The following is a 17,696-nucleotide window of genomic DNA, read 5'->3' as shown; positions in this document are numbered from 1 at the left end:
CTCTACAACACTCCCCAGCGGCCGACCATTTACTGTGTAGAACCTGCCCTTTGTTAGACGTCCCAAAATGCAGCACCTCACACTTCTCTGTATTAAATTCCATCAACCATTCCTCCGCCAATCGATCCAGATGGTTGGACGCTCTAGAGATTTCTTTCTGATAGTTTAGTTTATTGTCACGTGTACCGAGGTACAGTGAAAAGCTTTTGTTGCGTGCTAACCAGCCAGCGGAAAGACAATACATGATTACAATCACATCGTCCACAGTGTAGCAGATACAGGACAAATAATGTTTAGTGCAAGATTAGGTATAGTAAAGTCCGATTAAAGATAGTCCAAGGGTCTCCAATTAGGTAGATGGGAGGTCAGTACTGCTCTTTAAATGGTGGTAGGATGGTTCAGTTGCCCGATAACAGCTGGGAAGAAACCATCCATGAATCTGGAGGTGTGGGAAGGAACTGCATAGAAACATAGAAAATAGGTGCAGGAGTAGAGGCCATTCGGCCCTTCGAGCCTGCACCACCATTCAATATGATCATGGCTGATCATCCAACTCAGTATCCTGTACCTGCCTACTCTCCATACCCCCTGATACCTTTAGCCACAAGGGCCACATCTAACTCCCTCTTAAATATAGCCAATGAACTGGCCTCAACTACCTTCTGTGGCAGAGAATTCCAGAGATGCTGGTTTACACCAAAGATAGACACAAAATGCTGGAGTAACTCAGCGGGACAGGCAGCATCTCTGGAGGGAAAGGAATAGGTGGCGTTTTGGGTCGAGACCCTTCTTCAGACCTTTCAAACTTCTGTACCTCTTGCCCGATGGGAGAGGGGAGAAGAGGGAGTGTCCGGGGGGTGAGACTGGTCCTTGATGATGCTGCTGGCCTTGCCGAGGCAGCATGAGGTGTACAGGAAGGAACTTCAGGTGCTAGTCGACACAAAATGCTGGAGTAACTCAGTGGGTGAGGCAGCATCTCATTTTGTGTCTACCTTCGATTTAATCCAGCATCTGCAGTTCCTTCTCACAAAGAAAAAAAGCCATTTATTGTCACACACTTCAGAAAACACGGAAAATAGATCAATAGGCCAGTTCAGCTTACCTCAAGAAAGTACCTCGAGTGAAAAGGCTTAAAATGCTGGAGTAACTCAGCGGGACAGGCAGCGTCTCTGGAGAGAAGAAATAGGTGTCTTTTCAGGTTGAGACCCTTCTTCAGACCCAGATGGAACGACCCTAATTTCATGTTGGCGACGGGGAAGAGCGAAGGACAATATCTTTAGACTTTAGATGGTCCCCGACAAACTACTGTTTGTGTACTGCAAGAGAGATCAGATCATTGCAACTGGAGATTAGGGGCAAGGTGTGTCGCCCTATCTCTCCCTGCGGTTCTTTAATGAATTGCCACCACTCAGTATTTCCAGTCGAGAGATGGGGCTGTGAGATAGGGTGGACCTGTGCCTGGTGAGTGAGGTGCAGAGACGACAAAAGGGTTTGCTAGTGGACAATAACAGGCAGGCAATAGCCGGCAGCCAGAATGGATTGAAATCCACATCGCTATTGATCTAACACAAGGCGGCAGATAAGAGACACGTGTTACACGAGGGGAGAGGAGAACAATAAAAATGAGGCTAATATTTAACGGGACAAAATCACGTCTAATGCAGGTTTAACCGGGATGCTATCTGGGGTGAAGTTGTGGGGAGATTAACACTGTAGACTAAAGAGCAGCGCCATTTATTGCAAACTAAAAGCAGATACATACTGGTCAGAATTGTAACATTTCACCATTTAATACTACCAAACGCTTCAATACAGTAACATTTCACCATTTGATACTTCCAAGGACTTTAATTCCGCCTGCCCAACTCAGCATTGTGTTTACCTGGCGTTGCTATCGAGGGAAGTGTTAACTTGATTTAAGTAACAAAGTTACTCTAAGTAATTACGTATCTCTTGATTTAAGTGGTTTGAAGCGAGTCCCGGCCGGTGATTCCAGTTTTGGGGAGTATTTCTTTATTTATTTTTGCTCATGAGAGGATGCTGCCGGTCTGAGTGAGTCAGCGGGGAGCGGGAGGAGAGGGGGGTTGTAGTAAAAGCGAGCGATTTCTCGGAAAGGCTTTGTATGCTTCTCTGTACGTGAGAGACGTGACCAGGGGCATACCCCTCCCGATTGCAATCTCTCTGCCCCATTCTCCCCCCCCCCATAATAGTCTGACGTTTGAATTAGTATTTCATGCTAGAAACACAAAGAAACAACGAGCTTTAACCAAAAACGAGCCTGAATTCTGCGTTTTAAAAACACCCCATTTAATAATAAAAAATAAAAAATTAAAATACACACGAAATACTGGAGTAACTCAAAGAGCCCGACAGCATCTCTGGAGAAAATGAATAGTTTGAAAAGATAGTTGATATAAGTTGGATTAATATAATTGTGGTGTACAGAAATTACATTATTTTACACATTTACTTGCAAGATCAATTAATTAAAATACGTGAAAGGAAGCAGATCAGCGAATGAGCATTACTTAGCATGGAAAAAATCAAATTAGAGACCAAAAAAAATCTCCCCAGAGCCCCTGTTTCCAAAAGCTACATTAAAAAAAAAAGCAAAGATTAATATTCTGTGCACTAGAAAAGAAGATTTTTTTGGGGGGGGATAAGAAACAAGTGGGATATTTTAAAAGAAACCTTCAACGACCTCAGTAATAACTGACAAATCCTGCTCATTTACTGTTTTAATGATTTTTAAGAAGATCATTAAAATATAACTAAACCTGCCTCTCGGTCGATTTGTGAAAGCACAGTGCAAGTCACAGTGATTAATAAGGCACTTAAAAAAACAAACTCTAATTGCACTTTTAGTTCAGAATTCAAAACTAGATTTATTTTAAAGAATATTACTTTAAAAAAATTGTCATGCAATACAAAGGAAATGCAGATGCTGGTTTATACTCTACAAAATGGCTCTACATTTTTTCCTTCTCTCACCACCTCCAATTATTCCCTTTCTTTTCCCCCAGAGATGCTGCGTGTCCCGCTGAGTTACTCCAGAATTGAGTGTCTCTCTTAAGCTTATTCCCATCTTTATATTCCATGAAAATAGTTTATTCCCTATTTTTATCCCCTGAAGCAAGTTTATTTCTCCGTTTTCATCACACAAACCAGTTAATTCCACCTTTAATCCCCGTTTTTATCCCATAAGGGAGTTTATTCCCTCTTTTTTTGATCCCATGGGATGTTTATTCCTTCTTTTGACCTCCTCACCCCCCCTCCCCCGGGTCCCAGAGCAGGTTTCTCACTCTGTGTGTGTATATATAGTATGTGTGTATATGTGTATGTGTGTGTGTGTGTATTTATATATGTGTATATATATATATATATGTACGTATATATATATATATATATATATATATATATATATATATATGTGTATATATATATATATGTATGTGTGTATATATATATGTGTATATATATATATATATATATATATATATATATATATGTATATGTATATATATATATATATATATATATATATATATATATATATATGTATATATATATATATATATATATATATATATATATATATATATATATATATGTATGTGTATATATATGTATATATGTATATATATATATGTTGTGTATATATATGTGTGTGTATATATATGTGTGTGTATATATATATGTGTGTATATATATGTATATATATTTATATATATATTTATATATTATATATATATATATGTGTGTGTGTGTGTATATATATATGTGTGTGGTGACGCTGTGACGCGCGAGTATAAAAGGCGGCGCCGGCCGGTGTCTGCGTCACTCCTGGACCCGCGGTAACTGTAGCAATATCGGCCCGGCCCAGCCCGGCCCAGTGTATCCATCCGGCCCAGTGTATCCATCCGGCCCAGCGGTGTAACAGTATCAACCCGGCCCAGTGTATCCATCCGGCCCAGTGTATCAACCCGGCCCAGTGTATCCATCCGGCCCACCCGGCCCAGTGTATCCATCCGGCCCAGCGGTGTAACAATAGTAGTATCCATCCGGCCCAGTGTATCCATCCGGCCCAGCGGTGTAACAATAGCAGTATCAACCCGGCCCAGTGTATCCATCCGGCCCAGCGGTGTAACAGTATCAACCCGGAGTAGCGGTGTAACAGTAGTAGTATCAACCCGGACTAGTGGTGTAACAAACCCGGACTAACGGTGTATCAATCCCGGACCAGTGGTATCAGTAGCAACCCGAACCAACGGTGTATCAATATCAACCCAGACTAGTAACAGTATCAACCCGGACCAGCGGTGTATCAATATCAATCCGGACCTGCGGAGTATCAGTATCAACCCGGCCCAGGTGTAACAGTATCATCCCGGAGTAGTGGTGTATCAAACCCGGCCCAGCCCGGACCAGCGGTGTAACAGTATCAACCCGGCCCAGTGGAGACGACCCAGACCAGCGGTGTAACAGTATCAACCCGGCCCAGTGGAGACAACCCGGCCCAGCGGTGTAACAGTAGCTGCCCGGTGGTGGTCACAGCAGGCCAGGCCAGGCCAGCGGCGGAGGCAGCAGCCCCAAGCATCAGCTCAACAACACGCATCGGGCATCCCCAATCCTGCGGCATTGCGGAAACGCCTGGCCAAAACCCCCCTCCTCTTGACAACTGTCTGCCCTCTCCCTCTCCTTCCTGCATGAAAACCATCCCCAGCTGTGAAACAAAGGGGGGACCATTGCATCAGAAGGCAGCCAAGGATACAATGCCCAGGGAGTTAACGAGGAACCCCGTGCAGAAAATCTGGATCCCTTACAAAGACGAGCGGCCCGCTCTTCCGTCCCAATGTGAGTGAGTGAGTCTGCCTGCCTGCCTGCCCGCGGGCGTGTAGCACGTTGCATTATTAACGCTGTAGTTTCGCTCTGGAGCCACGTTATCCGCTGTAAGATGTAGCAAACTCTTGTTTCTTCCCACCCCACCCTCCTCGCCACACAGTTTAACGTTAGGACCAGTTCTTCGTGTTTCTTTTTAAGTGGGTGGGGGGAATGTAACGTGTGCTGATTGATGCCGGTGCCTGGGCTTTCGCTCCCGTTTCCTGTCCCGCCACCCATTCCTTCCTCCGGAGATGCTGCCTGTCCCGCTGAGTTACTCCAGTATGTTGTGTCTGTCTTGGGTTTAAACTAGCATCTACACAGTTCCTTCCCCTTGTCACTATGTTGTAACCTTGTCGGTTTCTCCTCTTCTCTAGTTAAAACAGGGGGTAAGTTTCTACCTCCTCTGTCTCTCTCTCTTTGACTCTCTTTCTCTCTTTGACTCCCCCTCTCCCTCTGACTCTCTCTTCATTGGCGGCCTGAGCTGTAGACTGATGGGTCGTTTGAGTCATTCGAGCCTGCTTTCTGTTTAACTCTCCCTGCCACCCACACTGAAGAATTGGCTGCAATGAAATACACGTGATAGCCAGCAGGGTTATGTAAGGACACGGCGTGCTATGAATGAATGAACGAATGTGTGTCCTTCCCCCCCCCCCCCCCCCCTCCATTTTTGCTCTCAAACTCGCCTCGTCATTTCCTTGGATGGGGAGGGGAAGTAACCAACCCGTTTTGCAAACATTTGTATTCTGAACAATAAGGGATCTTGCTGTATTATATTTTAAATGGGTGCATGTTAGGATTGCAGTATTTTAAACGAGTGAACATTTGCGTTAAGATATTTTTTTAAACGAATACATGTTAAGTTTGCCTGCTTACATTTTAAATGGGTACATGTCAGGCTTGTATTAGGCTATTTTAAATGGTGCATTTTAAGTTTGCGTTTGGCTGTTTTAAACGACGAGTGCATGATAAATGTGCACGTTCATGTTGGGCTTGCATTATAACATTTTTATTGGGAGCAAATTTGCATTCGTGTATTTTAAATGAGTCCATGACAAGTTCGCATTCGAATATTTTAAAGGAGCCGCTTGTTAGGTTTGCGTTAGATTATTTTAAATGATTACATTGTATATTTTCTGGTGCAAAGCGGGGCTGGAAGAACTCAGCGGGTCGGGCAGTGTGTCTATATATTCAGTCTCGTGTGTCTATATATTCAGATGTAGTCTTACTCCTCCTGCATTGCATTTACCCTCTCTTCTCCCCTCCCCTCCCTCCACAACACCCCCCCCCCCCCCCCCCCCCCCATAACGTTGGAGCTGCGAGTTGTGGTTTTAGTTCTGATGCCAGGAATGAGTGGGTTAACATATGGCGAGCGTTTGACGGCACTGGGCCTGTACTCGCTGGAGTTTAGAAGAATAGGAGGAGGAGGGGGGAGGGGAGGGGGTGAAACGACGAAACCCTTATGGAAACTTACAGACTAGTGAAAGGCCTGGATAGAGTGGATGTTGAGAGGATGTTTCCACTGGTGGGAGAGTCTAGGACCAGAGGTCACAGTCTCAGAATTAAAGGGCGCTCTTTTAGAAAGGAGGTGAGGAGGAACTTTAAGTCGGAGGGTGGTGAATCTGTGGAGCTCATTGCCACACAGGGGTGTGGAGGCCAAGTCGGTGGATATTTTTAAGGCAGAGATAGACAAATTCTTGTTTAGAACGATTGTCGAGGGTTATGGGGAGAAGGGCAGGAGAATGGTATTAGGAAGCAGTGATCAGCGTAGTAGACTCGATGGGCCGAATGGCCTAATTCTACTCCTGGAACTTGTGAAGTGCTTGGAGATGCGAGTTGCGGTTTCGGTTCTGATGTGTGCTGTCCTGCACGATGCGTGGAGTTCCCCTCCGTGCAGTCCCTAACCCAGTGACGAAACCATGCAACGCCGTTACATTAGTTTCCCTGAGCTCTGCCAGTCTCCATGGTTACCCCGCACGCCTTGCGTGGCAATTGTACACTTACACAGAGGGTGTTTTCCCTCCAGCCTCTTCCACTTCGTCTATCTGAGGGTGGGCTCACTATCCTATTCATTTCCCGGAATGCGTCGGTTCTGGATTTACTGAGGTTATGTCAGGACTGTATCGACTAATAGACACTTCAGCCTGAAGATAGACAAAAGTGCTGGAGAAACTCAGCGGGTGCAGCAGCATCTATGGAGCGAAGGAAATAGGCAACGTTTCGGGCCGAAACCCGGAAGGGTTTCGGCCCGAAACGTTGCCTATTTCCAGAAGGATTTCGGCCCGAAACGTTGCCTATTTCCAGAAGGGTTTCGGCCCAAAACGTTGCCTATTTCCAGAAGGATTTCAGCCCGAAACGTTGCCTATTTCCAGAAGGGTTTCGTCCCGAAACGTTGCCTATTTCCAGAAGGGTTTCGGCCCGAAACGTTACCTATTTCCAGAAGGGTTTCGTCCCAAAACGTTGCCTATTTCCAGAAGGGTTTCGGCCCGAAACATTGCTGATTTCCTTCACTCCATAGATGCTGCTGCACCCACTGAGCTTCTCCAGCACTTTTGTCTACCTTCGATTTTCCAGCATCTGCAGTCCCATCTTAAACACTTCAGATTCAGATTCAATTTTAATTGTCATTGTCAGTGTACAGTACAGTTCAGTCTGAAGAAGGGTCCCGACCAGAAATACAGCCTGTCTGCGGCCCCTCCAATACATTTGTTTCTGCTTTAATTTACAGATACTGCGTGGAAGCAGGCCCTTCGGCCCATTGAGTCCGTGCCGACCATCGATCACCCGTTCACGCTAGTCCTACCTTCATTACATTTTCTACACTTGTATTCCTTTCCTTCCTTGTATTTCGATTCGATTCCTTGTATGCGAATACCTGGCCAGTAAACGTACTTACTTGGTTACACTGGGGGATACATACAGCATGGGAACAGGCCCTTCGGCCCACCGAGTCCATGCTGACCATCGATCACCCGTTCACACACTAGTTCTATGTTATCCCATTTTCTCACCCACGCCCTCCCCACTAGGGGGGCAATTTACAGAGGGGCCGATTAACCTACAAACCAGCACGACTCTTGGAGCGTGGGAGGAAACCGGAGCACCCGGAGGAAACGCGCGTGGTCACAGGGAGAACGTGCGAACTCCACCCAGTCACAGTATCGAACCCGGGACCTCTGTCACTGTGAGGCAGCAGCTCTACCCGCTGTGCCAACCACCTCCCCCCACCCCCGAGTGAAACTCTTTGTGAAATGTGAGGCTGTTATCACGCCCCTTTCAAATTCAAATGGGGGCGTTAGATTGAATTGCAAATTGAGTTGTTTTCCAAAGGCGATCTCTAGCTTGTGAGTGTGAGAGCTCTGTGGCCAACACATCCATGGGGGAAGTCCAGAACCAGGGGCCACAGTTTAAAAATAAGGGGCAAGTCATTTAGAACGGAGATGAGGAAACACTTTTTCACACAGAGTTGTGAGTGTGGAGTTCTCTGCCACAGAGGGCGGTGGAGGCCAGTTCTCTGGATGCTTTCAAAAGAGCTAGATAGGGCTCTTAAAGATAGCGGAGTCAGGGGATATGGGGAGAAGGCAGGAACGGGGTACTGATTGGGGATGATCAGCCATGATCGCATTGAATGGCGGTGCTGGCTCGAAGGGCAGAATGGCCTACTCCTGCACCTATTGTCTATTGAACTGAAAGGAACAGTTAAAGGATCTCAAACAATCAAGAACCAGAGGACTCTCTGAAGAAGGGTCTCGACCCGAAACGTTGCCCATTCCTTCTCTCCAGAGATGCTGCCAAACCCGCTGAGTTACTCCAGCATTTTGTGTCAGCCTTCGACTTAAACCAGCATCTGCAGTTCTTTGCGACACTGTTTTACAGTAAGAGGGGATGGGGTGATAGTAGGTTTTGTGTGGGCTGAAGAGCCTGTGTCCATGCTATATCTGTGAACCCCATTTAAATAATCTGCGCTTCTAGCCAAGGGTGGTACCGGTACATTGGGGTGGTGCAGCAGTAGAGTTGCTGCCTCACAGCGACAGAGGTCCCGGCATTCCATCCTGACTACGGGTGCTGTCTGTACGGAGTTTGTACGTTCTCCCCGTGACCTGCGTGAGTTTTCCCTCCGGTTTCCTCCCACACTCCAAAGACGTGCAGGTTTGTAGGTTAATTAAACTTTGGTAAAAATGATAAATTGTCCCCAGTGTGTGTAGGATGGTGCTAACGTTCGGGCATCGCTGGTCGGCGCGGAGTCGGGACGATGGGCTAGTTTCCACACTGTGTCTCCAAACTATCTCTAAAACTAAGGCTGTGATCCTTGGTCAGCACGGTCTGTGTGGGCCGAAGGGCCTCTTTCTTTCCACGCTGTATCTCATCTAATCTCAGCAGATTTCACTTCCTTTTATGATGCCCTCAAGTGCCTCATTAGCAATGAAGTACTTTTGATTTGTCACTGAGTCATGTCTTGCAATAGTTATTGCCTGCAGTCTTGTGATTCATCCCAGAGGGCACTGGAGCACGAGTGTGTATGGTCACAGGGACTTGTCCCATTAACACTAGCACTCCCACTACACTGGACGTCATCTTCATAAGTGATAGGAGCAGAATTAGGCCGTTCGGCCCATCGGTTCTACTCCACCATGCAATCGATCTCTCGCTCCGAACCCTGCGTAGGACAGAACCAGTATATTGGTGGTCGCTGGTGGGTCTGGACTGGGTGGGCCGAATGGCCTGTTGCAATACCATCTCTACACTAAACCTGAGTGTTTGTACACTGGAGGTTAATTGGCCTGTGCGATACAGCATGGAAACAGGCCCTTCGGCCCACCCAGTCCATGGGCTTGAGGTGAGAGGGGAAAGATTTAAGAGGAGCCCAAGGGGAACATTTTTTTCCGTAACATGGTGGTGCGTGCATGGAACGAGCTGCCAGAGGAGGTATTATTTCTACATTTAAAAACCATTTAGACAAGTACAGGGATAGGAAAGGTTTAGAGAGACGGACAAGCAGGTTTGTATGTTAATTGGCTTCTGTAAATTGTGCCTAGTGTGTACGGTATTTGATAGAACTAGTGTGAACGGGTGATCGATGGTCGGCATGGACTGGGTGGGCCGAAGGGCCTGTTTCCATGCTGTATTGCGGAGGCCAATTAACCTCCAGCGTAAAAAACGCTCGTTTAGTGTAGAGATGGTATGGAAACAGGCCATTCGGCCCATCCAGTCCAGACCCTCCAGCGATCACCAATAAACTGGTTCTGTCCTACGCTGGGTTGGGAGCGAGAGACTGGTTGAATGGCGGAGTAGAGCGGATGGGCCGAACGGCCTAATTCTGCTCCTATCACTTGTGAAGATATCACTTTTGCCCCTGCTGGCAAAGCCACTAGTGTTACGTAAGCAGCCAGAGTTAGCTGGTAACTTGTGACCAAGTCCTGATGGTATTGGTCGCCCTTGAGAATAGCGTTGACCATCACCTGACTTCAAGGCAGTCACGGGCTGTGTCAATGGAATCATTCTGTTAAATAAAATACTTCCTCTGCGTGCATTCCACCCGGTTTAACGTTAACAGGGCTTTGATCAATGATTTGTTGTCTGCGGTTCGGCGCGTGGGAGTGAATCACCTGGCCTTGTTGCATTCCCCTGTCTTTGAGTAAGCTCAGGGTTGATTTATAGGGCCGTGTGAGTTTAACTGCCTTTAGACTCTAGCAGTTACAGCACAGAAACAGGCCCTTCGGCCCACAAACCAACGATCGCCCCCTACAATTGCCGCATCCTTGCACACCAGTTCTATCAAATACTGTCCCCACTAGGGACAATTTTACCAAAGCCAATCGGCCTACAGACCTGCACTGTGGGAGAAAACTGGAGAAAACACACATGGCCAGAGGGCACAGCCTCAGAATTAAAGGGTGTTTCTTTAGGAAGGAGATGAGGAATTTCTTTAGCTGGAGGGTGGTGAATCTGTGGCATTCTTTACCACAGAAGGCTGTGGAGGCCAAGTCAGTGGATATTTTTAAGGCGGAGAATCTTGATTAGTACGGGTGTCGGGGGTTGTGGGCAGGAGAATGGGGTTAGGACGGAGGGGTAGATTGAATGGAGGAACAGACTTGATGGGCCGAATGGCCTGATTCTGCTCCCATAACGTATGACCTAATGGTTCACCTTGCCAACTAGTTTCATTTTTCTCGGTGCCAAAGTCTTATCAGTTTCGCATTGTTCTTGCAGCGTAGAGAGTGTTGCTTGCCAAAGATCATAATCTGAGTCTGAGATAACGTCTTAGCCTTTGCAATCTCTCTATAGCTCACCCTCTGACTAAAGAAATTCCTCCTCGTCTCCTTTCTAAAGGTGCATCCTTTAATTCTGAGGCTGTGCCCTCTGGTCCTAGACTCTCCCACCAGTGGAAACATCCTCTCCACATCCATTCTATCCAGGCCTTTCACTGTTCGGTTAGTTTCAATGAGGTCTCCCCTCGTTCTTCTAAACTCCAGCGAGCACAGGCCCAGTGCTGTCAAACGCTCATCATAGGTTAACCCATTTCTTCTTCTTCTTTCCGTGCCTATCTTGTTACGAATATTGACCTCTCTGTCATCGTCCATCCTGAAAAGGACGCGGGTTTCCGGCGACAATCTGTGGGAGCCATCGCTTGTCGCAGTAGACGATGGTGGTCGCAGAATTAGCTCGCGATACATCCAGATCCCAGCCCTGCCAAGTGTATGCTTCTGCTACGGGGCCAGCTAACCCACTCATTCCTGGGATCATTCTCGTAAACCTCCTCTGGAGCACATCCTTCCAAAGTTGCTGCCAATATGCCAGATAGAAACATAGAAACATAGAAATTAGGTGCAGGAGTAGAGGCCATTCGGTCCTTCAAGCCTGCACTGCCATTCAATATGATCATGGCTGATCATCCAACTCGGTATCCCGTACCTGCCTTCTCTCCATACCCCCTGATCCCCTTAGCCACAAGGGCCACATCTAACTCCCTCTTAAATATAGCCAATGAACTGGCCTCAACTACCCTCTGTGGCAGAGAGTTCCAGAGATTCACCACTCTCTGTGTGAAAAAGATGGCGGTAAGGGGCGTGTGTGGCACCGTGACGCAGCGGTAGAGTTGCTGCCTGGGTTCGTTCCCGACTACGGGTGCTGTCTGTACGGAGTTTGCACGTTCTCACCGTGACCTGCGTGGGTTTTCTCTGAGAACTTCTGTTTCCTCCCACACCCCAAGATTAATTGGCTTGGTATAAATGAAGAAAAATTGTGTGTGTGTGTGTAGGATAAGTGTTAATGTGCGGGGATCGCTGGACGGACGGTACAGACTCGGTGGGCCGAAGGGCCTGTTTCTGCGCTGTATCTCGAAACAAAACCGGATTCAAATCGAGCCATTTGCTGTGTATAGATAAATACATGATATGGAATAGGTGCGTAGGTTTGGAGGGATATGGAGCAGGTGCATGCCAGGGGCATTAGTGGACACTGGGCTGCCAGGCCTGTTCTTGTGCTGTTGTGTTCTGTGTTCTACAGTTGTTCTTTGCTGTATAGTGGCTGTACTTTTAATTTCCTGATTAGATCAGCTCATTTCATCAGAATGCACCACGCCAGATGCGTCTAAAGTAGCAAGTCAAAGTCCTATGTTGTGCAAATGTTCTTCCTCCTTTTGTAATTTGCAAAGTTAGTTTGTTCCACGTGGCGGCACGGTGGCGCATCAGTAGAGCTGCTGTCTTACAGCGCCAGAGACCCGGGTTCAGTGCTGACCTCGGGTGCTGTCTCTCTGTGGGGAGTTTGCACGTTCTCGTGGGTTTCCTCTGGGTGTGCTCCGGTTTCCGCCCCGACTGCAGGTGCTGTCTGTGTGGAGTTTGTACGTTCTCCCCGTGACCTGCGTGGGTATTCCCCTCGTGTTCTGTTTTCCCTCACACACTCCAAAGACGTACAGGTTTGTAGGTTTAATAGGCTTCTGTAACAATTGTAAGTTGCCCCTAGTGTGTGTAGGATGGTGCTAGTGTGCGGGGTGATTGCTGGTCGGTATAGACTCAGTGGGCCGAAGGGACTGTTTCCACGCTGTATCACTAAACTGTCAAGCTGGAATGGGTACAAAGAAGATTCACGAGGATGTTCCCAGGACTTGAAGGCCTGAGCTACAGGGAGAGGTTGAGCAGGCTGGGACTCTGGTCCTTTGAGGTCAGGAGCATGAGGGGTGATCTTATAGAGGTGTATAATATGAGGATTAGAAATGCGGGGGGGGGACTATGTATAAACACTGCAGTCATTTCTACACGGTGAAACCATAAATGTATAAAAATGGCCTTTATTAAAATCAGACAATGTGTACTTTAACCACATGTGATTTTTTTTTTTTCTATTACCAATCTTAAATTCTGGAGTACAGAATAAATAAATAAATGATGGGGCTTTGTCCCAAATATTATGGAGGGCACTGCAGGTTTAGGATGAGGGGGTGACGATTTAATAGGTACCTGAGGGAGGGGTAACTTTTTCACACGGAGGGTGGTGGGTGTATGGAGCGAGCTGCCAGAGGAGGTAGTTGAGGCTGGGACTATCCCAATGTTTGAGAAACATTTAGACAGGTAATAATAATAATAATAAATTTTATTTATGGGCGCCTTTCAAAAGTCTCAAGGACACCGTACAAAAATTTAGCAGGTAGAGGAAAAACATGTAAGGGGAATGAAATTAATAGTAGAGACATGACTAGTACACAAAGTAAAGACAGAATTCAATTCAAAACACAATATGAGGCAATTCAAGCGCAGATGAAAAGGATAGGATAGGACATGGATAGGACAGGTTTGGAGAGATATGGACCAAACGCAGGCAGGTGGGATGAGTGTAGCTGACCCACATGTTGGCCGGTGTGGGCCAGTTGGGCCGAAGGGCCTGTTTCCACACTGTATTCCGTGACTCTGAGTCTTAACACACCAATCCTGCCGTAAAGCATTTTGTGTACAAAGCTTCATCCTAGGTTAGCTTATTTTTTTTGCAAGCTTTTGCCATCAAAGGTCTTTCATCAGGTGGAGAGAGAGAACAATGTTCTTTCGTTGGTGTCCAAGAAGGTTGGAGTGTGGCTGCCCTTGTCGACACTTTGTGGGGCCCATTGACTGGGCTTTGTTCCACCAAATGTATGGGCTTGACCGAGACTTTGTGCAGCAAATAACAAGTTGTAGTGAGGGCGTACAGTGTATGAATGTAGCCCAGGTACAGTCCATTGTCACGTGTACTGAGTGACGTACAGTGGAAAGCTTTTATCGTGTGTACACAATGCGGGAGAAACTCAGTGGGTGCAGCAGCATCTATGGAGCGAAGGAAATGGGCAACGTTATTGGGTTGGTATTGGTTAAATATTGATTGATTATTGTTGGTATTGGTTCAATATTGATTGATTATTGGCTTGGTATTGGTTAAATATTGATTGATTATTGGCTTGGTATTGGTTAAATATTGATTGATTATTGTGTTGGTATTGGTTAAATATTGATTGATTATTGTGTTGGTATTGGTTCAATATTGATTGATTATTGGCTTGGTATTGGTTAAATATTGATTGATGCTACACAAAAATGCTGGAGAAACTCGGCGGGTGCAGCAGCATCTATGGAGCGAAGGAAATGGGCAACATTTCGGGCCGAAACCCTCCTGGAAATAGGCAACGTTTCGGGCCGAAACCCAGAAGGGTTTCGGCCCGAAACGTTGCCTATTTCCTTCGCTCCATAGATGCTGCTGCACCCGCTGAGTTTCTCCAGCGCTTTTGTGTACCTTCGATTTTCCAGCATCTGCAGTTCCTTCTCAAAAGCTTTTATTGTGTGCTAGCCAGTCAGCGGAAATGACAATACACGACTCCCATGAACTCCGCAAATGAATACAGGTTGTCTCGCTGGTGACTGGGAATCGACTGCTCAGCGGCAATCATTTACAATCCTCCAACTAAAGGTGACTCTGTTACAGCAAGGGCAGATTTCTTCCGTCAAGAATATTAGTGAACCAGATGGCAATGTTTTCACAATTATTCATTTCATGATCACCTGCGTTCGTTTCCGCTCCAGGGCGCCCAAGTTGCCGAACCGGGCCACGATGCAACCGGTCAGCATGCTCTCTACTGTAGAACCCCCTGTAGAAGTTGGAGAGAGTCCTCCCTGACGTGCTGACTCTCCGTAATCTTCTCGGGAAGTAGAGGCGCTGATCTTTATAATTGCATCGGTGTTCTCGGACCAGGAAAGATCTTCAGAAATATGCACGCCCAGGAATTTTGTAGTTCTTGACCCTTTCCACCATCGACCCGTTGATATAAACGGGATTGTGGGTCCCCATCCTACCCCTTCTAAAGTGCGTGTGTGTGTGTGTGATGGTTCTACAGGCAGGGTATTGTGGGGATGCCATTGTAAGTTCATGCTACATATTGTATTTGGGCATGTTGTGCTCGGGTTTGGGCGCAGTAAGAGTTAATGGTGTGTTTTGTTTTGTGTTGAGCAGCGTGCATCCCACCCCTCACCAACTCTCCCACCGTCATTGTGATGGTCGGACTTCCGGCCCGCGGCAAGACTTACATCGCCAAGAAGTTGACTCGGTATCTCAACTGGATTGGAGCCCCAACCAAAGGCAAGTGCACTGACTGGGTGCTCACCGCTCGTTTAGCCTGGAGATACAGCGTGGAAACGTGGCCCTTCGGCCCATCGAGTCCGCACCGACCAGCGGCGTTCCCCGCGCGCTATCACATGCACACTATCGCACACGCGTGTGCACACTATCACGCGCGCGCACAATATCACACACACACACTCTCACGCACACACACACAATCTCACGCACACACACACACACACACTCACACTCACACACACTCTCACACACACACACACTCTCACACACACACTCTCTCACACTCACACACACACACTCACACACACACACAACCCTATTATGTAAAATAATATGTGTGTTATGATTGTGTTTATAATTTGTTTGGTTGTTTTGTTGTTTGTCTTTTGCACAAAAGTCCGCGAGCATTGCCACTTTCATTTCACTGCACATCTCGTATGTGTATGTGACAAATAAACTTGACTTGACTTGTCTTGACTCACACTCACACACAATCTCACACACACGCACGATCTCACGCACACACACACACACACTCTCTTGTCCGTGTCTGGAGTGTGGGAGGAGGCCTAAGTTCTCGGAGAAACCCCACGCAGGCCACGGGGAGAAGACACAAATTCAGTTCGGTCAGCGCCCGCAGTCGGGATCGAACCCGCGTGAAAAAGTTTTTTGTCATCTCAGTCCTAAATTGCTGACCACTTAATTCTTAAACTGTGACCCCTGGTTCAGATTCAGATTCAACTTTAATTGTCACTTGTACAGTACAGAGACAACAAAATACAGTGCTCCTGGACTCCCCCAACACAGGGAACATTTTTCCAGCATCTGGCCTGTCCAATCCTTTAAGAATTATATATGTTTCTATATAAGATCCAATCTCTCATCCTTCTAAATCCCAGTGAATACTAGCCCAGTCGACCCGTTCTTTCATTGTATGCTTTGTACTAATAGTTCTCCCTTCATACAGTCTTCAACGTTGGTGAGTACCGCCGTGAGGCTGTCAAATGGTACCGATCGTATGACTTCTTCCGCCACGACAATGAAGACGCCATGAAGATTCGGAAGTGAGTGCGTTTCCGCTCCATTTCTGTTTGCTTTTGGATAGATCCTGTTGGATTTTGTTTATACTCCGTTCCATCTCAACACTAACGAATCCTCAGCCTAAAGAAGGGTCTCGACCCGAAACTTCGCCAACTCCATTTCACCAGAGATGCTGCCTGACCCGCCGAGTTACACGTCCACAACTTATAGGAGGAGAATTAGGCCATTCGGCCCATCAAGTCAACTCCGCCATTCAATCATGGCTGATCTCTGCCTCCTAATCCCATTCTCCTGCCTTCTCCCCATAACCCTCGACACCCGTTCTAATCCAGAATTTGTCTATCCCTGCTTTAAAAATATCCACTGACTTGGCCTGTGAAGGCCAAGTCAGTGGATATTTTTAAAGTAGGGATAGACAAATTCTGTGGCAATCAGTTCCACAGATTCACCAGCCTCTGTGGCAATCAGTTCCACAGATTCACCACCCTCTGTGGCAATCAGTTCCACAGATTCACCACCCTCTGACTAAAGAAGTTCCTCCTCATCTCCTTTTTAAAAGAGCGCCCTTTAATTCTGAGGCTGTGCCCTCTGGTCCTAGACTCTCCCACCAGTGGAAACATCCTCTCCACATCCACTCTATCCAGGCCTTTCACTATTCGGTAAGTTTCAATGAGGTCCCCCCTCAACTTTCTAAACACCAGCGAGAACTGTCAAAACGCTCATCACATGCTAACCCACTCATTCCTGGAATCATTCTAGTAAACGTCCTCTGGGCCCTCCAGTTTTTTTTGTGTCTATCTTCGGTTTAACCCAGCGTCTGCAGTTCCTTCCTACGCTTTCGAGAGAGAGTTACATAGATAGCGGAGTCGAGGGATATGGGGAGAAGGCAGGAATGGGGTAGTGATTGTGGATGATCAGCCATGATCACAGTGAATGGTGGTGCTGGCTCGAAGGGCTGAATGGCCTACTCCTGCACCTATTTTCTATGTTCTATCACATTGAATGGTGGTGCTGGCTCGAAGGGCTGAATGTCCTACTCCTGCACCTATTGTCTATTGCCTGAGGAGTGTAGGCTGATTCGGTGGACTTTCCTGTTCAAACTGGTGTGTCGTCGAGGAAGGAAATGAATTTGTTTCCTATGGATGGGTTGCGTTGTTAATTGTTTTCAAGTACAATAGCCCCGA

At 46.8% G+C, this 17,696-nt stretch overlaps 1 protein-coding gene across 4 annotated transcripts in view; it reads left to right on the top strand.

The window, feature by feature from the left end:
• pfkfb3 (6-phosphofructo-2-kinase/fructose-2,6-biphosphatase 3) overlaps positions 1-17,696 on the top strand; it is a 63,233-nt gene that overhangs the window by 20,016 nt on the left and 25,521 nt on the right. For 3 of the 4 annotated variants that reach the window (XM_055653460.1, XM_055653457.1, XM_055653458.1), the window contains exons 1-3: positions 4,059-4,854; positions 15,346-15,471; positions 16,439-16,535. In XM_055653460.1, the coding sequence (XP_055509435.1) occupies positions 4,707-4,854; positions 15,346-15,471; positions 16,439-16,535 (371 nt within the window). In that variant the 5' untranslated portion in view covers positions 4,059-4,706. Of the gene's footprint in view, positions 1-4,058; positions 4,855-15,345; positions 15,472-16,438; positions 16,536-17,696 lie in introns of those variants that run through there. The other variant, XM_055653459.1, reaches the window with a different exon arrangement.

This window comes from Leucoraja erinacea, chromosome 22 (assembly GCF_028641065.1).
Source record: "Leucoraja erinacea ecotype New England chromosome 22, Leri_hhj_1, whole genome shotgun sequence".
Lineage (NCBI taxonomy): Eukaryota > Metazoa > Chordata > Chondrichthyes > Rajiformes > Rajidae > Leucoraja > Leucoraja erinaceus.
Note: the sequence above shows the minus strand (reverse complement) of the source record. Positions and strands in the feature narration are given on the sequence as shown.